The 23,754-nt window shown below is 30.2% G+C and overlaps 3 protein-coding genes across 3 annotated transcripts; 1 reads left to right on the top strand and 2 right to left on the bottom strand.

The window, feature by feature from the left end:
* Positions 1–511: 511 nt before the first annotated feature.
* Positions 512–8,035, top strand: LOC135956672 (fumarate hydratase, mitochondrial-like). The gene is made up of 4 exons (XM_065507221.1): positions 512–680; positions 5,681–6,013; positions 6,799–7,603; positions 7,676–8,035. Exons 1-4 carry the CDS (start codon positions 600–602, stop codon positions 7,936–7,938), a joined length of 1,482 nt encoding a protein of 493 aa, XP_065363293.1. The 5' UTR covers positions 512–599; the 3' UTR covers positions 7,939–8,035.
* Positions 8,036–9,954: 1,919 nt separating this feature from the next.
* fs(1)K10 (female sterile (1) K10) lies at positions 9,955–14,976 on the bottom strand. Its single transcript, XM_065507401.1, has 2 exons — positions 13,678–14,976; positions 9,955–11,339 (listed from the first exon to the last, which is right to left on the bottom strand). Exons 1-2 carry the CDS (start codon positions 14,698–14,700, stop codon positions 11,250–11,252), a joined length of 1,113 nt encoding a protein of 370 aa, XP_065363473.1. The 5' UTR covers positions 14,701–14,976; the 3' UTR covers positions 9,955–11,249.
* Positions 14,977–15,387: 411 nt separating this feature from the next.
* On the bottom strand, positions 15,388–19,705 carry LOC135957823 (uncharacterized). Its single transcript, XM_065508627.1, has 7 exons — positions 19,575–19,705; positions 18,380–19,481; positions 17,814–18,322; positions 16,693–17,027; positions 16,022–16,538; positions 15,706–15,969; positions 15,388–15,636 (listed from the first exon to the last, which is right to left on the bottom strand). The coding sequence occupies exons 1-7, from the start codon at positions 19,632–19,634 to the stop codon at positions 15,388–15,390; spliced, it is 3,036 nt and encodes a 1,011-aa protein (XP_065364699.1). The 5' UTR covers positions 19,635–19,705.
* Positions 19,706–23,754: the final 4,049 nt, after the last annotated feature.

The raw sequence follows: 23,754 nt of genomic DNA, 5'->3' as shown, positions 1-23,754 counted from the left end.
ACCATGTTCGGTTCACACCCAGCGAACTGGTATACAATAAGTTATGGTATTCAACAATGAAATAAATTTTGTTTAAATAGTTTACGAATATTTCCGCAATTGCAACACTTACTATAATAGTAATGGTGGCGGTAGATATTTGACGTATAAAGTATCATCAATAAGTGGTTCGATCAGAAAACGGAATCCAGCATGTTAAAACCTAAAAAATACAGACAATGAATGCTAGTAGCGAAGGAAAACAACAGGTGAATATAAATATTTATTACTTTCAGCACACATTTCAATTTTTTCTAAAGAGATTGAGACCAATATGGTCTCAAATTCCTTTTCTTCGAAGTTTAAAGTTTTTTGTGTCTTGCTTGTATATTTTTATAAAGGAGATTTTTCAATCCAGTTTTTAAGAATTAAGCATATCGCAATAGGCGTCTCTGGTAACACTGTTTCAAGCAATTTGACAGTTAAATGTACAACAAAATAACCAGCTGTTTAACCGAGCATATCTCGTATAAATTCGCCTTTCGAAGATAGTCCCACGGCAGCAGCGATTAGGAAAAACAAAAAAATCAGAAAAATAGTGTTTAAAAATAAGCCCAAATATGTTCCAAATTTTTCAACGTTCTTCGCTGCGCGGTGTTCAACAATTGAGCAAAACACGCTGGATTAATACATCTGCTATGGTAAGTTGTCTGGAACAAAAAAAAAATTGGCATATCTATTGGTAGGATTATGTAATTTTCTTTTTATTTTTTATCGAAACTAAGGAAGATGAAAGAAAATAGTTGCATAAAACAAATTCCGTATTGATAAAAAAATATTTTATTGAGTTGTGATACATTTATGCATATTAAATTACAACTTGAGAGTGTGCAATTTGTGGAATAAAATTAGTTATGTTTTAATAAATTGTTTAAAGAAAGTATTTTGTAAACATTGCATTTGCTATAATAGAATTACATAGTATTGTGTATGTATATTTGCATATGTATGTAACCGGCACTTTGTGCTGGCAACAGCTGTAATCAAATATAAAAGAAGAATAGTAAGTCATGTTCGGTCATCAAATACCATACAACTACTAAAAAAAATTAGACGCCAGTACTAAAAATGTTGAACCTGCATTTACACAGGCAAATAAATTATTTAAAGTTGAGAATACGTATTTTCGGGAGTGCTAAAAATTAATCGAAATGTTTGCAAGTAGTTTGAGTGATTATTAGAGTTATCAAATATTCGACATATCCAAAAAAACCGGTTTATCGATAACCGTCCTTTTGTAAAAACCGTTTATTATACCCTACACCACTATAGTGGGGAGGGTTTATGCGTTTGTGCAGATGTTTGTAACGCCCAAAAATATTAGTCCATCTTAAAGTATACCGATCGACTTATAATCACTTTCTGAGTCGATTAAACGATGTCCGTCTGGCTGGTTGTCTGTCCATGTAAACCTTGTGCGCAAAGTACAGGTCGCAATTTTGAAGATATTTCGATAAAATTTGGTACATATAATTTGTTCGGCCAAGGACCAAGCCTATTGAAACTGGCTGAAATCGGTCCATTATTTCACCTAGCCCCCATACAAATGTCCTCCCAAAATTGGACTTTATCGGTCGTAAATGTTTAATTTATATTATGTATCTACACTAATATACGAAATTCATGTCACCAAATTTTGTTACGATCGGTCCATAATTAGTCATAGCTCCGCTTCCGAAAATCACTTTAACGTGCATAAATCTAGTAAAAATGTTGGTATACACACAAAATTCAACATAAATAACTTCCATATAGACATAAATCTCGACCTAATTTCATGGTGATCGGTCCATAATTGATCATAGCTCCCATATAAATGTATTATGTTGTAACCTAAAGTTATAATGACCGTTTTCATACAAAAATTATTTTAACCGGCCGTATAACTAATAAGTTAACACAGCTGAATATAACACTCGTACATGTTTTTCATAAATATATCGAGCCCTTAGCGCCAAATTATCGTAAGAGACATTTCCTATTTTTTTTTTATTGCAAAAATTAAAATTTTATGGACCGACTGATGTTTTAGCGTTCTCAGAATATCAAAAGTGTTAATAATTTCAAAATTATAGGGGGTAAGATTTTATCGTTAGTCAATGTTTACATTTTACAGTAAACGAATTTTATCGTAAGCGACACATAGTGGTATAGAAAAAAAAGAAGGAAATAAATCTGTAACTTCTAAATGGTTAGATTGGTTTGAATTAAATTTCACATGCGCAAAGAAGTGCTGTCGAGTTTAAGTTCTGTATGTGGACCTCGTGGGCCCACCAAGGGCGCGACCAAGGGTCCTCAAAGTAGGACACCTCGGGTATGTTACATTTTTAAAACGATCCTATTTCTTCGTTTGTGTTCCGATTTCAAAACAATTACACATATAAAATCTTTTCATCGAGCGCTACAAAAGACCTAGTCGTAGCTATCAATTTCCTCTTATAGCTTAGGAGATATTCGCATTTGAAAATTAAATTTTCAACATTTTTACCCAACCTACTCCAGTTTTTTGATAACAGCGTATCCAAATATTTTCCGATTTGCTCCAGTTTTCCTTCATTGGACTAACAACGTATGTGTGTGTCAAATAGAAAAATAATTGTTTAAAAATAATGACTAAGTTCAAAGTTATATGCATTTGAATTTAAAAAATTTTAAAAAGCCGATTTTTCGCTAATTTTTTGGGAAAACAAGAACTTTTTTTCTTTTTAAGTTATCACAAAAAATTTCTAAGAGGATGTATAAGGAATTTATACTTTCTAAAAGCTAAGTTTTAATAAAATATTTTAAATGAAAAAAAAATTAAAAATTTCACCTATTTTTTATGTAAAATTAAACTTTAGGAAAACAATTCTCAAATCGCATATTCGATATCTAAATATAGTAACCGATTTTAGATGGCCCAATATGTTTTTAAATTTTTTGTAAAGGGTTCCGATAACTCCGACCCTGGTATGGATATTATAGCCAAAAAAATAAAAATTTTCATTTTTGGGATTTTTCAACACTTTTTTTGGGAATGGCGGGATTGCTGATACTAAATTTCAAAATTCGTTTTTATTTTTCCATTTTGAATAGAAAATTTTACATAACTGTGAAATTTCATTAAAAACTATTCATAAATAACAATTTTATTTCAATTCGAAAAATTTGTATCTATGCAAAAATTCAATAAAATAAGTTGGCATCGCCGATAAATAATTAAAAAAAAACTCTGTTCTGTAAACCAAATATCAATAAGGTTTTCGTTTTTAAAACGAATTCACATATTTTACTTTAACTTTCGAATAAACAAATATAAATTTGCCAATTCATTTAAAGAACGGGCGTTTTTTTACCCACAGCTAAAGATTCATTAGAGATACATATCTCAATGGAATATGAAAATATGAAATAGAACCGAACAACAGAACGTGTTTTTCGGGTTTCGTTTATATATCGGCCTTTTTAATGAGCAATTTGGATGATTCTAATAATGATTTTAGAAATAACTTGCCATTCGAGTTTCTGAATAACGGGGTTTATTTTTAACTACAAAATAACGCAATATTTCCATAGCTAGTATAAATAGTAAAAACTACCAAACGGATAGACTGATAATAAAATCCAACTAAACAAATTTAAAATTTTTTTCGAAGTTAATCTAAAACATTGCCCAACAAACACCCATTAAAATGTATTAATTCAGAGACAAAAAAATATTTGATAACCTGCAAACGATGTTATTAAAATGATGATGCATTTAACCTACAGTGTAGTGCCAAAAATAGGTGAAACAAAATAATTGAGCATATACACATATTTTTAACAAAAAATGTGTCAATAGAACAATAAAACCATATTTTCAGTATTAGTCATATTTAAGTAACCAGTCCCTTTGATTTTAATTGTTTTATATAAAAAGCTGTAAAATTACAGATTTTTCTAAAGCATTTTCATTTAGCTAGAGTATCCGAAACCGAAAACTGGTCAACCGGTTTTTTCATCTTTGTAAACTCCACCGGTTTCGGTTTTTTTAACTTTTCGGTTCTTGTAAGAAGGCTAACAGGTTTTAATGAAATATATGTTCTAAAGCTCATTCAAATATATTTATGAAAAACTTTGATACCAGTTTTTAAAAATATTGATTTATTTTATAGAAAATTATAGTATTTGACAATATTTTGTAAAATATATAAAATAATTGCATAAAGATAGAGCCTTAAAGGGGGGTCAGACGGCATGTATTGCTTGTGTTTTGTGCCATGTATTGGGACATTTTTCCATATGTAAACATGTACATACCGTGTGATCCATATGAAACTTTGTGTATGTATTACTCGTGACATTTTTTGCAATTAGAGCATGTTATTTTCGTGTGTATAACAGTGTTGTATTTTGAAATACAACACTGTGTGAGTGCAAAATAAAAAAAAACAAAACAAAAAATAGTAAAGAAAAATCATAACAAAATAAATTTCATTGCATTAAATATATGTATTGTGATTTTAAAATGTTTTAAATAAATATATTGTGAAAAACAACAAACATATAAACTAATAGAGGTTATGTCACATGCAATTACATATGTACGTTTGAACGTGGAAATTATGAATCGTATGTATAACGTGAATTTTGCCATACACATGGAATTCCATATGTATCGAATACATGTCCCAATACACAAGCAATACATGCCGTCTGACCCCCCTATTAAGAATTTAAAAATGCAAAATTTTCGAGGATTTAGACACAATTCTTAACACATTTCCGATTAGCGTCCACAAATAAAAAAAATAAATTTAAGGAGCCCTTCTTCGGGCTCGGTTTTTTTGAAGACAAAACCCGAACTCGTTTAACCGGATTTTTTAAAAGACAATAATCAAAACCGGTTTTTTCAAAAACACACTTTTTCGGTTAAACCGGGTTTTCAAATTTGGCGATTTTTTGGACACTCTACATTTAGCCTTCAAGTTTTCCATAAATCAATAAATTAAATTCTTCACAGATAAAATATTATAACTAGTTATGGGTAAATGTCACATCAAAGGGTTAATGCAATTTAAACGGTTGGATGCTTTGCAACTGAATTACACTAATAGCAATTTATTTTCAATTTTCACAATGTTAGTGATAAATGCAGCTAAACAATAAAAACAATTTCTGGTTTCTGTATAAAAAACACAAATTTAGCGCTTCAAATATAAAAAAATCAATTTAACCGGTTTTTTAATGAGAATATTTCACATATTAAAATAGTATGCTCCAAAAACATTTGCTCAAAAACGTATTATTTTTTTTTCAATTTATAACAACAAAATTCATACGTTAATCCTCTGAGTACATGGGTAAAAAAAAACTGCTACATTCTCATTAAACCATGATATGAACTATAAACAACAATAATAATGTTATCTCTTGAGTTTTAAAAAAAAACAAATTATTCTCGGTTTCGCTGACTTTCAACAGCTAAACAAAAGTCACTCGCTTTGCAAAATAAATTATTAAACACACTTGATTAGTTTTATACAAAACAACCTCAAGAAATGGTGAGAGATTTAAACGATTAAATTTAATTTTTTATATTTATAGATTTTTATATAATTAAAATTATTTATTAATTTAGTTAATTGTGTGTTTTTTTCTTGTCTTTTGTATATTTTAGGCTTGTGCTGACTATCGCGTTGAAACTGATACCTTTGGTGAGTTAAAGGTACCAGCCGATAAATATTATGGCGCCCAAACAATGCGTTCCCAAATCAATTTCCCCATTGGTGGTTCCACCGAACGCATGCCAAAGCCTGTAGTTCAAGCCATGGGTATTTTGAAGAAGGCTGCTGCTGAAGTCAACAAAGAGTTTGGTTTGGATTCCAAAATTAGTGAAGCCATTTCAAAGGCTGCTGATGATGTAATCTCAGGAAAGCTTTATGATGATCATTTCCCTTTGGTTATTTGGCAAACCGGCTCTGGCACTCAAAGTAACATGAATGTTAATGAGGTAAGTAAATAAATTATTTAAATAGATTAAATCAAAGTAAATACAAAGATTAAAACAAATACAATAAAAAACACAAATGCAACAACAAATAAATTTAAGATTCAATTAAATTAAATAAAATTTTCTACGATTTTTTAAGAGAAGATAATTTTGTTAAACGAAACGTGTAAATTTAAATTTTATTACAAAACGTTAGAATAATTAAAAATACACCTGTTTGCTTAAACAAAGTTTAGAATTATTTCGGTTTTTTCTCGTTGTTATACTGTGGTATGCAAAAGTGCTAAGTTCATTTTGTGGTGTGCAAAATTCCAATATTATTGTATCAGTCAAATTCATAGGCCTTATTCATAAACAATTTTTAAAATCAAATTTTGTATGGAAATTTTGCTTTAAAACATTGCCCTTTGGGAACAACTTCATTGACAATAGAAAAGTATTATAAGAAAATATACCTAGTAAGGTCCACTTAAAAATACAAAATATGCAAAGTCCCAAAATGAACTTATAAGTCGCCAACGCATTTTTTCCAAACTGATTATTTGTCATTATAAATCAAACCAAACAAGTAATAAGACTGCATTAACAGATTTCAAAAATATGTAAAACAAAGGATTTTAGAACGTTTTTTGTGTCTCCTATGAAATTTGTGAAAAGTGACTTAGCACGTTTGCACACTAATCTAACCAAGGCGTATTAATACACCTGTATCCGATGTATTTTTATTTATATCCTTCATTTTAGAGAAGTAAATTAATTTTACTTTAACAACATTTCTCTTTTAGGTTATCAGCAATCGTGCCATTGAAATGCTCGGTGGCAAGTTGGGCTCCAAAGAACCCGTTCATCCCAACGATCATGTTAACAAATCTCAAAGTTCCAACGATACCTTTCCCACTGCCATTCACATTTCGGTTGCTTTGGAATTGAATAATAATCTCAAGCCTGCCATTAAAATTTTGCGCGATGCCTTGAAAGCCAAATCGGACGAATTCCAGAGTATCATTAAGATTGGTCGTACACACACCATGGATGCTGTACCTTTGACTTTGGGTCAGGAATTCAGCGGTTATACTCAGCAAATGACATATGCTTTGGATCGCATTGATGCCTGCTTGCCACGTGTTTATGAATTGGCTTTGGGTGGTACTGCCGTTGGTACTGGTCTCAACACTCGCATTGGTTTTGCCGAAAAATGTGCTGCTAAAATCGCTCAACTCACTGGCTTGCCATTTGTAACCGCCCCCAATAAGTTCGAAGCCTTGGCTGGTCGTGATGCCATGGTTGAGGTACATGGTGTTTTGAATACAATTGCCGTTAGCTTAATGAAGATTGCTAACGATATCCGTTTCTTGGGCTCTGGTCCCAGATGTGGTTTGGGTGAACTTATGTTGCCTGAAAACGAGCCTGGTAGCTCTATTATGCCTGGCAAGGTAAATCCAACACAATGTGAGTCCATGACCATGGTTGCTGCCCAAGTTATGGGTAATCAAGTTGCTGTTACTATTGGTGGCTCGAATGGTCATTTCGAATTGAATGTTTTCAAACCTTTGGTAGTTTCAAATGTTTTGCGTTCCATTCGTTTGTTGTGTAAGTAAAAAAATCCCTTATAAATATAGGAATATCTTTGTATGGAAATAATTTCGCTTTGTTCTTCTTTAGCTGATGGCAGCCGCACCTTCACTGCCAATTGCGTACAAGGCATCCAACCCAATACCGAACGTATTAACAAAATCATGAATGAATCCCTTATGTTGGTAACTGCCTTAAATCCTCATATCGGCTACGATAAGGCCGCTAAAATCGCCAAGACTGCCCACAAGAATGGTACCACCTTGAAGGATGAAGCCATTAAATTGGGTTACCTTACTGAGGAGCAATTCAACCAGTGGGTCAGACCCCAGGACATGTTGGGACCCAAGTAAATTAAGCTTTAAAAGTGTTGTACGTTTTATTTATTTCTATCCATGTTTATGTTGGAAAATTTTGCAAAATATAAGAATTCGATAAAAAAAAACCTAATGTGTAAATTTTTTATTATTTAAAACGTTTAAAATGTATAAACATTAGGCTTGTTAATTATGCAGTGACTTAGGACAACGACATGCTTTCTCTAGCCAAGTTCTAGTTCACGATGCAATCGACCATAGAACTATATGTCTAGAAATGAACTAGAATGGCAACGAATTTTAATCTGTCAGTGAGCAGAGATTGTACAAATTTCTTGGACATTTTACTGTCGAAGGCCTTCGATTCTACAAAGACCAATAATACGAAAATATTGATAATGAATTACCTGAGTGGCCGGCAATCGTTCATAGAGTTTAGAGCCAAATCCCTGTAGAGTAAAAACAAGAGTGCTTTAAGACGACTTTTTATCGCAGCTCCTGCTTAGAGAATACCTTTTTAAAATCCCTACTGCATTACAAGGTGTGAACTCTAAAGCAAAAGAGTTGTAATAGTTCCACTGTTTCCGAGAGTTCTTTCCTGAATAACATTAAAATAAGTTTTTTTAAGTACTCCTCCTTGTGGCACAACATAGAGTTTATGAGCTTGGTGGTAAGTATATCTCAAATATATTTCTTCGCGTCATCATCAATCTTCGACCTGGACGTAGATACCTATAGTGAACCAACCGAAAATTGTGAGGGTAACTTTTGGTATCCTTTTACATTCTCAGCACTGAATAAAGAGACCCAGTTAGCTACCTATAAAACGATTCGTCGATAGTTGAGTGTTACCGAGTAGAGAAATATTAAAATCTGTTAAAGCACAGCATTAAGGAACGGTTACATTAAACTCCGAACACAAACTTCATGAGGAAACAAAGGTTTATCCGCCAATAAAACATACACATCATATTGACTCATCAGTTTCGTTTATGATAAGCTAACATGATTAAAAAAATAATAATTTGTTGGACCAAGTTTTGCTGGAATGGTATTTATAAGTTTCTTCTGGTTCACTCTTTATTTTTGATCGTTATAGATGGCGAAGTCGATATATTCATGTCTGTCTGTTGAAATCAACTTTCCGAAGTCTCCAAATAACTTACATTACGTTATTGATACATCACTATATCCACTATAGTCTTGGATTACTAAGTCATTAACACATAGAAATTCGGACCGGAAAAAATATATTTCCACCAATTTTTTTCATCTAACAATTTTTTTTTTCTACTAAAAAAAATTGTTTCAACTAAAATAGTTTTCTACAAAATATAAAAAAAAGTTCGCGTACTTTCCAGTAACTTTAATTTAGAGCGTAGAAATACATTTACTCTCAATCTAAAAAAATATCCAAAAAAGTACGCGAACAACAATTTGTAAAAATAAATTGGATTTTACTTATTTTCTTTGCAAGACTTGTAAATTGTGTTAATTTTCAACTTTTTTGTTTTGTTTACATTTGCAACAATGTGTTTTAAACATATTTTATACTGGACAAAAAATGTCCAGTAAAAAATATCATGTTCTCTATCTTGCTCTCTCGTTAAGTTTTTAAAAGTAAACGAACGGAATCCCGTAACTTCCAGTGATAATTTATACAAATTATCAATTACGCGAACACAACTAATGTCGAAAATACATAGCTCTATTGTTATAGTTAGGTTTTTTTGACAGGTGACATCTGAATTAGGATTCCACTTCTAAACTCGTGTATACAATAGGCTTCGTTTCAGAATGTTGATTTTAGAGTACCTTACCGATTTTAACCAAATATTTACACCATTACGCTAATCTAAAAAACTGATATCATAAATATAGAACATTATTTTGGAACGAAGCCTAATAAATATATCAGCAACTTTTTTGTATATGTATAACTCTTGTGATAGTTTTCAAAATGTACACAAATCATGCTATAAATTCCAAATGTTCAAAAATAATAATACTTACTTGTAAATCGCAATATGTATAATAAAAAACTACGTTAAATTGTATTCAGTATGTTGTTTTTTGTTTTATTTAATTAAATCTTATATTTGTTTAATTACATACTAAATTTTAATAAAATATTAAATAGGTGGTTAGATAGATTGTTGCAAAAAAAGAACAAGCCAAAATTAGCATAGCGTTTTGTTAAAAGGTAATGTTGTTTTTAACAAAGAAAACTAATTAGCTTGGGATAATTTTAACTTGTTTTTCTTTCATCTTCATTATGTTGGAAAATTAAGACAAACAATACAAATTTAAAAAGAGCTCTTTTATTTCCACCATCTTCATATCAAATGTATATTCCATTGAAATGAACATTTCATAATTTGTTACAAGCAAAAAAATAGTTAACTTAATGAGTTTTTTTATGCAGTTTTCATTCACTCCTTTATTGCTTACACAACAAGGGCAACTCAGTTTTTGAAAAAATAAAATAATCGAACATATAACGGTTTGTTCAGGACAAAATAGAAAACCGCAAAAAATCATTCGATTAGCAAAAGCAAATTTATTTTATTTCAATTTTAACACACTAATTAGTTGTAACATTTGTTGGTTTTCAAGAGAAAATTAGTTTTTACCAATGCTTTACAAATAATGAGTAGTATACAATACATATTTCAAAAAATAGCAAAAAACTATGTTATTAGTATTCAATTTTTAAATTGTTCATCAAACTTTAGAATTTAATTTAATAAATAGTTACTCTTGTTCAGTTTACAAATTAATTATTATTATAATTATATAGAGAGAGATGTGTATGTAAACAATCATCATCATCTTCAAAAATTTAGGACTTAAATTTATTATTTTGTTTTATTTTAATTTTTGTATATAATTATTTTTTTTTATCAATTAAACTTACGGCCAGCAAAGTGCTGTCTTTAAAACAATCGTAGTTCCATTTTAGTTTTGCAAAAAAATTATTTAATAAATTACCATTAATCATTGTTTGATTCTTTAAAGATTTTTTGATACATTTATTGAATTAATTTTGTTTTATTAATAAATAGACAGAGACACATTAATTATTATTATATTGTAACGTTGTTGTTGTTGTTTTTTTAGTTTAAGCATTTAAAGTTCATAATTAGAAAATACTTTATCTTGGTTTTTCTATAATTTATTTGACGCTTCGACTCTATTTAAGAAAAAAAAAGATGTAAGTGGGGTGGTTGATTATGTATTGTTTAATTTCTTTTATTTTTTGTTTCTTATTATTTGATACTGAAGCTCTCTCTACTACTTTTAAAAATTACTTTTTCAAGAAGTTTATATTACTCTTGGTAAATCATTCAAACTGTTTTAGTTTTAGTTTCATTTGTTTTTGCTTCTTTTTTATCGTCCTTTTTGGCTGTATTATTTGTTTGTTTGTCTTTTTCATCCTGTAAAAAGTTTTATTCAAAAGAAAATTAAAAATAAAAATTAACCTCTTTTTGTTTATCTCTTTATCTTTTTTTGTTGTTCTTGTTAATAGTTTAGTAGTAGTAACATAAGGAAAATAAAAAGAAATAGATTAAAAATGTAGGTGCAATAGAAAAAAAGTGATATGAAATAATAAAACATATACATATAGCTTTACTAAGGTTTTATAAAATTACTAAACGTTTCCCAGCAGTTCTAGGAGACAGTAGTGATTTGCAGTAGTGAACTAGTGATTTTATCCATCATTTAGGTTGACTAGTTATTTTAACACGTGCATGTCCTAACCCATTTTGATTACAATGAGACTGTCTAATAGCTGGTTCAAAGTAGTCAACGCATTGGATTCACAAACTGCTTAAATAGCGTCAGTTATCTTACTAGCTACCAAACTGGTTACTTGATCAGCTACATAACTAGATATTTTAAAATGTACGGGTGCTAATTGACCACAAAAAGTCAGCTAAAAAGACATATCAAAGTCTAATAAAGGATTGCTTGTAAACAAATCTTCCTCCGACAAGGGGGACTGTTTTTATACCCTTCAGCTTCGTGAGAAGGGTATATATAAGTTTGTCATTCCGTTTGTAATTTCTACATTTTTCATTTCCGACCCTATAAAGTATATATATTCTGCATCCTTATAGATAGCGGAGTCGATTAAGCCATGTCCGTCTGTCTGTCCGTCTGTCTGTCTGTTGAAATCAATTTTCTGAAGGCCCCAGATATCTCCGGGATCCAAATCTTCAACAATTCTGTCAGACATACTTTCGAGAATTTTGCTATTTAAAATCAGCAAAATCCGTCCATAAATAACGGAGATATGAGCAAAAATCCGAGACAACCTCTGAAAATTTCATCAAAAAACACAATGTATTGCATGCTTTGACAAAAAAACAACAAAACGTATGCTTGGGTGTGCAAGCTTTGTGTATTTGGTTTTTTTTTTGTTTCTTTTGGCGTTGTTGTTGTTTTTTATACAACTAAACGTTTGTTTGGTTGTGTGTTGGTTTTTTTGACAAAAAATCAACAAATCGTATGTTTGAATGTGCATGCTTTGCGTATTTTGTTTCTTTTGGCGTTGTTGTTGTTTTTTATACAATTAAACGTATGTTTGGATGTGTGTTGGTTTCATTGCCTTGCGTATTTTGTTTTTTCTTTTGGTGTTTTGTTTCGTTTGGCGTTGTTGGTGTTTTTTGTTCTTGATAAATTTAGGATGCTGTACGCTGAAAGTGCGCAATGTACATACATATATACTAATTATAAAAAATAATAATGCATCCACAACAAAGGTGAAGGGTATATAAGATTCGGCATAGCCGAATATAGCACTCTTACTTGTTTTTTTTAAATTACTATTCAATTATTTAAAACTGTTATACAGTTTGTTTTTATAAATATTTATATTCAGAATTAAACGATATTCCACAGTTGGCAGTAAGGTTAGCTTTCCTTTGCTAATACATTTTTTTGTTGGAGAATGCTACATCTGCGTTACGGAATTAAGCCGTAGAATTATCTTTACCTTTTAATCGTTTCGAATCGGTTAGATTTGCATTGACAAAACAAACCGACGGACGCAGTTAGATAGACGCAGTTAGATTAAGTTTAATAACCCAAATTACATTCAGATAAGTTATAGGGTCAACTACACACAAATTTTTTTATAGCAAAATCTATTACACACAAATTTTTCTATAGAAAAAAACTGTTATACGCAAATTGTTCTATAGAAAAACTGTTATACACAAATTTGTCTACACAAAAAATTGTTATTATAGTTTGAGAATATCAATTTAGTCACGGGACAAATTGGTCTATAGAAAAAAACTGTTATACACAAATTTTTTTACAGAAATAATTGTTATAATAGCTTGAGAATATCAATTTAGTCACTGGACAAAGAATCATTGTATCAACTTTTCTCTCCCAAAGTTCTAAGTGTTATTTTATTCAATATTTCGGATATATTTTCACGTTTTATATAAGGTAATTGCTGCCATATTGAAAATAGTGTAGCATAGTAAATAACTTTATTCGAGTAAATCCAGTGTTTTAGCCCAATTCACACTAGGGAACACAAACTATAACAGAAATGTATATAACACGCCTGGGAATTGCTTTTATGTCTGCTAAAACTACTAAAATTGTTTAAAACAATTTTCTAACCATCACCAATCACAAATAACCCTTCCTTTTTATTTTCCTGGAAACTTAGTTAATTCAAAGATATCAAAACAAAAATAAACATTTAAAACTGTGCTACATAGTAGGAGAAAATAATATAGGGAATCAAGTTACCTTAGCCTTAACTGCAGCAGCCTCTTTCTTTAAATGCTCTTCTCGAGCAGCCTCATACATTGCTACAAATTTATCACGTTGAACCTTAAATTGAGCAAAAAGTTCATCATCCTTGTTACCCTTTAGACGATTTTCAATATCCACTTTTTTATCATGTTCCCCACGTATCTCATCATTTACCCAGGGTTTGTCTAATGGATACTGATTGATTAGGTTTTTTAAAGTTTTTATTGTACTTTTGCCTTTCGTAACCTTTTTGTTAACTTTGCCCCCCTTTTTGTTGATTTTACCAGGACCGCCTATGGGGCCATTAAAGGGTACGGGTGGCATGCCACGACCCATGCGGGGCGGCAGCATCGGCGGCATTGGTGGTGGCATAGGACCATTGCCGCGACGCATGAATGGTGGTGGTATGGGTGCACCCATGGGAGGCGGTAGTGGAGGACCACCACGTCCCATTGGCATAGGTGGTATCATGGGCGGTTGGAAACCCATAGGTGGTGGTATTTGTGGGCCCATAAGACCCATTCCACGTGGACCACCCATGGGTCCCATCAAACGACTACTCCTACGATTGCCCATAGGCTGGAAATTACGTCCACCACCGTTACCACCACCATTAAAACGTGGATTCATTGGGCCACCACCTTGTTGATTTTTATTCTTCCAATTGCCGCCACCATTATGTGGGATCATCTGTTGTTGTGTCTGTGGTTGATTTCTCTGTTTATTTTTGTTATTTTTCTTTTTATTTTGGCCTGTTCCAGTGCCAGCAGCGTTGCCGTTGCCATTGACATTCTTATTGTTGGCAGGCCCATTACCAGTCGCATTATTTGACATAGTCGGTGGTGTGGGTAAATTAAAATCTAAATAGCCGGGATTGTCAGGTATCTGACTGACATTAAACATGGGATTATTGAAATTCTGCATCATCGGTGGTTTTAAGGGTGGTTTCTTATATGGCATTTGTCTCTGCTGTTGATTGACTCTGCCATTTTGTTGGAAATTCTTCTTCGATACCATTTTTCTTCTACTTTTCCGAGTTTCTTTTTTTCTCTAGAATTGTACTTCAATTGCACCAACAACCTTCAATATGTATTTGTTATGTTGTTGTCTTTGAAATTTTCAAAAGTAAATAAGAATTTGTTTGTATTTAAAACTAATAAATAGGTGGATTTTATTGTTTGATAAGATGTTACTTTAAATATTTGTTTAGTTTGATATTTGTTTTTTCACTTTTTTCACACACAAAACTGTAATATTTTTTCTTCACAATACAGTCACGAAATACCAAAATGTCTGCTTGATGAAAAAAGACGCAGTTAGATAATTTTGCTGAATATGTAGAGGTGTATTTTTAAGGTACTTTTGTTAAGTGCTACGCCGCTGTTTCAGTATGAGAGAGGAAATGCAAAGTGAAACAAAATAGCAATGAAATTATTAGCTGTTAAACTATTATACAAAAAACGTTATTTTAAAAATAAGGCAAGTTTAAATATGCACAAACAAAATAAAAATAAGCAAAAAAAAACTCAAATTAATTTTATTGTAATAAAAAATAGTGTTCCAAAGAACATTTTAAGTTTTCAAACTTAAATTATTTTTATTTGTTACACAAAATGACAAAAAATAATACTTTTTTCATGAAAATTTACGGATTTGTAAGCTAAATGCAAAATTTGCTTACAATTCAGAAAATTCTGAATTAATTCATATTTTATTAGGAACATCCACATATAGAAAGACATCGCTACAATTAATTTTATTTAATTCATTTATAATATCTATGTGAATTTCAGTATTTTGATTTAATCTTGCATATTTCCAACATTCTAGAGCATTATAATTGTTGCCTCTTTTCAAGTTAATTAATGCCAGATACGCCCAGATATTTGGCATGTACATGCCATATTTAGTACTTAAGGCAAAGTATTTTTCGGCTTCTTCTAATTGGCCAAGCTGCAAGCAACAATCGTATATTTTATAATATTGCCATTTAACGAAAACTTTTTAAATATTTATATTTACATAATAGCAAGCTTTTCCTCTGCCAACAGATGCTACTATACAATTATTATTATCATCACAAAAATATAGAAAAATCTGACTAGCTTCCTCATACATCTCCTCCTCCATCATTTTATATGCATAGCGAAATAAACCTAGTTGATAAGGATTAAAGTTATCCAACTCTTTAATTTCAATAATGTTCTGATAGTGTTTAATAGAGGCTGGACCATTAGCATCTCGTAGATGTTCCAAATTACCATTAACTAGAGATAATGTAGCACGCTAAATAAATTTATAATTATTATATGAATTTTTGCATTTTCAAATAAAATACCATCTGTAAGAAATTTGCAAGTTTATCATCCACTGTAAATGTTTTTATCGTCATATGCTCCTGATTCTTATTGTGTAAAATCATAAATGTGCTTGAGACAAAATATATTTCAATATCCATACATTCATCGGCTATTTCTTTGAAAACCCATTCAGCAAAATTATATAAACCCAAACGCAGCAATTTATCAAAAACTTTAATATAGTTTTGACCTTTTAACGACTTTAAACTGATTTTATGTGGCATATATATTTCCCAAAGACTTTTTGGAATAAATTCTAATTTAACAAACAAACTTTCATAGAGATTTTCATATTTCCAACGGCAATATGCCATGCCTGGTTGGTAATTATATCGTTTATACAGACAATATAATAATATCCAGCCCGTAAGTGATTTTGGACTATGACTCATGTTGTATTTGGTTAGAGCATTTATAAGATCTTCATCAGCCGTTTGAGTATGCTCAGGATCTTGTAATTGCAGTTTATAGTTAATATAAATTTTAATTAGTCCTCTAGATGCATTTAATGGGGAATTTAAAAAATGTTGTTAATGAAATGAACGAAACTATTGTACTAAACAGTATATTTAATATTTAATGAGCCTTATTTTTGAAACAGTTTTAAAAAAGTTATGTGATTTTGCATTTTATACTAATTTCCACTTACGTAAATAATTCACCCTCCATGTCTTTATCATCCAGAGGTTTTTCCAAATATTCTTTAACCAATTCTAGGTTTCCTCTTTCAATATCATATAGTAATATATAAAAGTCCAACATTGAATTGTTAGGATATTCTACACGCAGATTATTCATAATAAAATTGGCCATTTCTAAGTTTCCAACTTCGTACAAATATTTGGCCATTGTTATATTTGTTAGAATAAAATGTTGCACTGTCGTGATTGTAAAGGCACAATTTTTCAAAGCATTGCGGCTGCATTTATTTAAATAACCATAAATGCGAGATATCAATTCACGATAAACGGTTGTGACAAGGTTCTATAAAATGAAAAATAAAAATATTGAATTTGGAAATAAATAGTTGAGTCCCCACATCAGTCATATTACAGGTTTTAGTCTAACAAAAGTTATATTTTATAAATAAAATAAAAATTTCATTACGAATAATAGTTGCAGAATGTACCGAAAATCGGTTCCGTTTTTAAAACATATTTTATATTTTATTTTATTTGATATTATTTTTATTCCAGTCAAATCTGATAGAAACTTGTAAACCTAACGAGAACAGGAACAAAACTAGGTTGTAATGTGTAAACAGAGATTCGAATTAATTAATTAAATTTAAACTTAATTCACTAAAATATTAATTCAGAATTAAAACTATCAGCAATTGATTCAAAGGATTTTATTTGAATATAATTTATTCATTGTTGAACTAATTCATAATAAAATTTACCATTCTACTTTGAATGATTCTATTTGTGTTAATTAAAATCTAATTCAAATTGAATGAAAATATTTTTTTTATTCAGTTTTATTTCGATTTTAATGGTTTACAAAATGAATTGAAAAAAATTTAGTTTAGCCTTAATCATTCAATAAATTTTATTAAGCTATTTTGTAATGGATTTGAATTAAAGAAAACTTAAACGATTGAATAAAGGATTAATTCTCAATTCCATGCATTCAATACGCTTGAAGTACTAAGGAATCGTAATGAATTGTTTAAAGGAATGATGTAGAGAAAAAAATGACTTTGATTTTAAGAATTAATTCATTCTATTTCACAGGTTTGTGTGTAAATTATATGCCAAAAAACCTTACCGTAAATTCAATATTAGTTTTTGTTGGTACTTTAATATTGAAATCACATGCTAGCAATTTCATTATTTTATTAGTTGTATTGCTCAACTGATGGCAAAAGAATTCCTTATCATCATTCATAGTTTTAATATTATTTATAATAATATAATCCAATATTTCACGTACTAAATCATCAAATGCTCTGTAATTTTGTTCACACTTGGTGGGTAAATTGCTTTGGTTAGGTTTCGTTAATATTGATGCCGTACATTGTCCATATTTGCGACGCTGTTTTTTGTGATTAGAACTTTCGTTCATATCTTGAGTAGGATTTGTAATCGGTGTATTTAAACATATTTGTATAATAGCAAATGGTATTTTATTTTCTTTAATAGGTTGCTCTTGAGAATGTGATTCATTTTTACTCTTCCTTTTACTTTTTCCACTTTTTACAGTGTCTTTGGTGGAAACTTGAGAATTAGATTTATAGTCAGGTGGTCTTAATTCAATGGCAAAAGAACAGTTTGTTACTGAAAAAATGGAGGCAATTAAAGACACGATTTAGGAAATATGTCAAAAAAAATTACCTTCCGGATACATAAATATGGACAAATCTATAAAACCTTGCATCAAAATTTTATTTTCATCCTGCTTCGAATATATTTCAAGAATAATTTGATATTGATTTTTTGACAATATATCCTCTAATGCTTTCTGCATTATATCAGTTAGTACATAACGATGCATTGAATTGCATATTAATGCAAAATCTTCAGTAATATTTATTTTACCCATATTCAATTCCACATTTTCCGTCGACAAAAGATTCACAAATAATTGATTCAAATTTAATTTAGATTCAAAGACTATGCCCATGCTATTTGTGTTTTCAAATTCTAAATTCTTGAGAGATTCCCATGTTTTGGATAAGTTTTGTGTGGATATGATACTTTTGGAAAATGTTGTAAATTTACAAATAAATATTTTATCATATTCATTATTTACATTAGGCATTTTCGAAATAAACGATAGATGGGCCACTAAATCTGTGCAATCATCCATGAGATCTTCCTTGATATTATAGAGAGAACCGAGAGTAATGAAAAGGACATTGGTAAATACAATATTTTTTAAAAGAGGATGTAAGGAATATATTTCCCATTCTGTTTTGCAAGTCAAACTCTGGCCGAACGTTTTCAAAGGATATAAATACACAGTATCAGCACAACGACTACGTTTTTTATTGAAATGTTCCATTATATCGATAAAACCTTGAGCTACCGGTATACGAACATCACTTAGCAAAGTATCTCCTATATATTCTTGGCCTGAAGGACCTTGCTCCGAAATTTCTGTAGCATTTGACATTCTTTGTGTATGAACGTACAGGGTGAGCATAATTGGTGAATCGCTTAACATTGTTATATCGTCCAAACTGTCTTGTTCGATGGTGATGCTGAAGGTAGGCCTTTCAATTTCAAATTCGTCTACTTGTATAACATTTCGTGGCTTAAAACGATCACTCAATGTTGTTATTGTATTATAATGATGTTCCACTTCAATTTCCACCCTACCCGATGGCATATCATCTACCGGGTATGATATGGATTTAGGATGTATATATAAAAATACACGTTGTGGTAAAATTGTATTTTGTTTCTGCTCTTGATCAACATCCGATGTGATATTCTATGTAAATTTTAGAAATAGAAAAAATTAATTTGAAAATTATGTAGTAAATCTTGAAATGGCGGTTTATTTTTAAAACTCATTGTAATTTACCGAAATTCTGGATTTGCGTAGTTTTTTTAACAATTTCGTTTTTTCTTTTGTCAAACTCATTCTAAGTTCCTGTGAATGTTTAAAGTAAATTTATTTATATTTTCAATGTTGATCGATAAATTAGATGTTTGCTTAACAAAATGAAAAATGACAAGAATTTGTATGGTTAGCTGGTATGTAAAACTTCAAATCAATGTGACATAAAACTTTAAAAAATGTTTGTCATTCTAGTTTGTATTCTATAAAATGTTTTTAGTTATTTTGGGAGGCAACAAACATTTTCGACAAGACATCGGACCTTACCCGTTCCAAATTTGTTCCAATTTTGTATACAGATTCTTTATGGTCATACAAACTTTAAATTTTGTGTGGCCATGTTTACAAAATATTATAGAATTCCGATTTTCGTTCCGTCCCCATTGCCATATACATAATTAATATTTAAACTTATTATAGGTTTACTAGCTGATCCGGCAAACGTTGTTCTGCCATACAAATTATTTCTAGTGAATATTTCGGTTGTTAAATAAAAAATAACGAATGTATTCTAAGTGAATTATTGGTATTTTTGATGCCAAATGAAGAGAAATACAAACAAAATTTTTTTGCGAAAAATATTAAAAAAATGGGTGGATAAGGACATCCTAATGTCCTAGCGGTATGAAATATAATATTCTCGTACCTACCAAAAATATGTACAAAATTTCATAAAAATAGGTAAATATTGATATTTGGATATTGCTCATACAAAATACTTAAATATCGTATTTTTTAATGCCAAATAAATAAAATGCGAAAAATAACTTTTGGGCAACAAATTGTAAAAATAAATTCTGGATAGGGTCTCCCTAATGACCTAGCGGCATGAAATATACTTTACGACCTATTCTCATACCTACCAAACATACATACAAAATTTCATAAAAATCGGTTGAACCGTTTCGGAGGAGTTCAAACACTAACATTGTGACGAGATTTTTATATATTGTTGCACGCCAGTTGGAACTGAGAAAAATCACCTAGGGATCCACGCCACTGAGCTACGCACCCCTAGATACGCCACTGGGTTGAAAAAAAATTTTGCGTGGGGGGACGGGAGATTTGCTGTTGGGAAGAGGCTACACTCCTAATGCCTCGTATTTTTTTTATCCCAAAATATTATTTTTAAAAGGAATGGGCTACTACATGCGATTAGAGCCACCACTCCAGCCCATTCCCGGTGGATTTAGTTTTGTATTTTAGGGATTGGCAAATAAATGTGCATGGAGCCACCACTCCAGCTCAATCCCGGTGGATTTAATAAATTCTTTATGGAGACGGGCTACTAACTAGGATTGGAGCCACTACTCCTGCCCAATCTCAGTGGATTTTATTTTCTTTTGTTTTTTTTGGGTGATTGTTTTTGTTTGATTGTTTTTTTTTTGTTTGATTGTTTTTTTTTGTTTGAATGTTTTGTCTTGTTTTCATGTATATATGTCTGATAATCTGAAAAGAAAGAAAAAACTTATTAATAAATTATTTAAAAACAATTGGAACAATACATAATTACCCATTCCCATGTCCAAATGATTGTCCAAGATTCCTGAAAATAGAAAAAGAAAAGAAATATTAAGACATTTTAAGAATACTTACCATCGTCCATTGAAATGTACTCCATGTGTGAGTAAATAACAGCTGTGTGAGTATTACTCGTATAAAAGCTGTGTTTAGTAAGCATAGTCTATAGTAGAAAATGTATGCAGGGTTGCATTTTTCATTCAAAATAATTAATTTTGAAAAAAGTAAAATTTAAAATTAGTTAATTATGAATGAAATTTTGTAAGTTGCTAAAATTACTGAACGCCTGGTATTGTAGGGGGAGGATGTAGGGCAGGAACATATATTTAATAATTAATTTTGTTTAGACAAAGAAATACCGCGAAAAGTGTATGTAATTTTTTTGTGCATATAAATAAATTTTGTATAATGTATTTTTTTTAATGTATACAGAATACGTTACTATTCGCGGGAAAGGTAGTTAAGGGCCTACAACCATACAAACCAAAAGGGTGATATGTATGACATATATAAAAAAAAATATGTAAGCGGGAAAACTCGCACATGAATTACAAGAAAATTTCCTAATATGGTCATACATATGTAAAATATATAAGAATCGGCGGGAAATAAGCCCGGTAAAAATATTGACTGTATATAAGATGTCAATGGTATAAAAGGAGTAGTAATTAGGAAGACAACATGAGATAGTGTAAAACAGTGCTCAAGTGAAAACTAAAAATCTAAAGGAAAATTTGAATATTTTTTATGAACAAAAATAAACCATCAAACCGCAAAGAAAGTGCTAGTGAGAAACACTAGGATATAAATAATTATATTTTGTGTGGCTAAAATAAGAAAATATATAAAACGTAAGTGTTGTTAAGTAGAAACAAAAAAATATATACAGAAACACAAAAATAAAATTTATATTCTTAAACAATTGTATCCGTGTCGAATTCATGCAAGTTATTATCAAATTTGTAACAGCTTTAAAAATTTTGTTTGAATACATTTTATTGTGTAATAGACTAACAAATTTGAAAAATCTTTGTATGAATTCGTCTCATAAGTTTGTGAATATGGATTGATATAGATGTGTAAAGAAAAAAATATTAAACATTCTGTGTTTTCCATATAGCTGGCTATTATCTCAGAACTAGTGATGGATGACCAATAAATCACAGGAGAAATAGCCAGGTAAGTCATATACCTATATTTTTTTTATTTATTATCAACATATCCAACCGAAATAACATCAAATAAGTAGAGGCTGGAAAAAATTTCGCACTGAGACAAAAAAAAAAAAAAAACCAAATAACAATTTATAAAAAAAAAAAAATCCTAATTATATGTATGGAAAAAAACTAAGCCATTAGGCAATATAAAAAAAAGACAATACATTTATTAAAAGAAAAAATTAAACTATTAGTTAACATACTAACTGAGACTGATTAAGAAAGAGAAAAGAAGAGATTAAGTTAACAATTATTTAAAGTATTTTTAAGTTGTGCATTGTGAAGAAAATATTGTGTCCTTCGAGATTGTAGTGTTGTATGTTTTGTGTTTAGTTGTAAGTGATTCCTTTAAGGCCAGAAAAAAAAAACATCTAAGAAGAAAAAAAATATAATCTTATTAAAACATATCTTAAAAGAAAAGAAAAGAATCCAGAAAAAAAATATAAAGTTAGTTACCTTAAGTGCTCAAATTAGGCGCGGAAAAACAAAACAGCCGAAACGATATAACGTTATTAGGGAGCTCCTTCAGGCGTAGGTAGTAAATCGTAAATCCGAAAGTGAGGATATCAATTTGAGTGTTTAAAGAAGCTAAAAGAAAAAAATATAGAATATATGAAAAAAATAAAGTAATTGTAGAAAAAAATAATTACATTTTTCTGCGGTATGGTACGAAAAATGTTTAAAAACAAAAAGTAACGGCCAAATAAAAAAAAAAATATAATAAAAATTTAGGAATCTGATATAAATTAAAATTAGTGAATGTTATTATTAAGTATTAGTATGTATGTGTTAGAAATATTAAGAAATATCAGTAATATAAATAAGATAGAGAATTATCAATAAAACTGTTATATTTATATGTTTTAAGAAAAATGAAAAATTTTGAGTAAATAATCTTTTGGGGGATTGTTGAGTCAGACAGGGCGACGAAAGGCGGGTTTATGGGACTGTGGAAAAAGAGACAGGGATCTACCACAGTTATGGTTGGGAATAAGGGCGATTGGAGGTCAATACCTACCTCCCTATTAAGTGGTATTGTCAATAATGTGTAAGTGTTTATTTTTTTTTAGTATTTCATTTTAGAATTTTTCTTGTTGCGACCTAGCCAGAGGGTTGAGAACTCCTCCTATGGGATGATGCCGCAGAGTTGGCAGGGTAAGTGCTGGCATTGATAAAAAAGGTTCGTAACAGAAATGGCGCCCAATAGAAATTTAGGTAGTGCAAAAGAACGATGCACTAGACAATATACCATTAGATTCGAAAAATAGTTTATCGTATATTTTTTTTTTGTGTGAGTGATTAGATATATTGGAATAAAGTCATATCCGTTTTTGGTATGTAAACCAAGAAGTCCGTTGTATGAACTATTCTACGATATTTGATTACGTGTAAACAAGAAAAATATT

This window comes from Calliphora vicina, chromosome 4, assembly GCF_958450345.1.
Source record: "Calliphora vicina chromosome 4, idCalVici1.1, whole genome shotgun sequence".
Classification (NCBI taxonomy): Eukaryota; Metazoa; Arthropoda; class Insecta; order Diptera; family Calliphoridae; genus Calliphora; species Calliphora vicina.
Note: the sequence above shows the minus strand (reverse complement) of the source record. Positions and strands in the feature narration are given on the sequence as shown.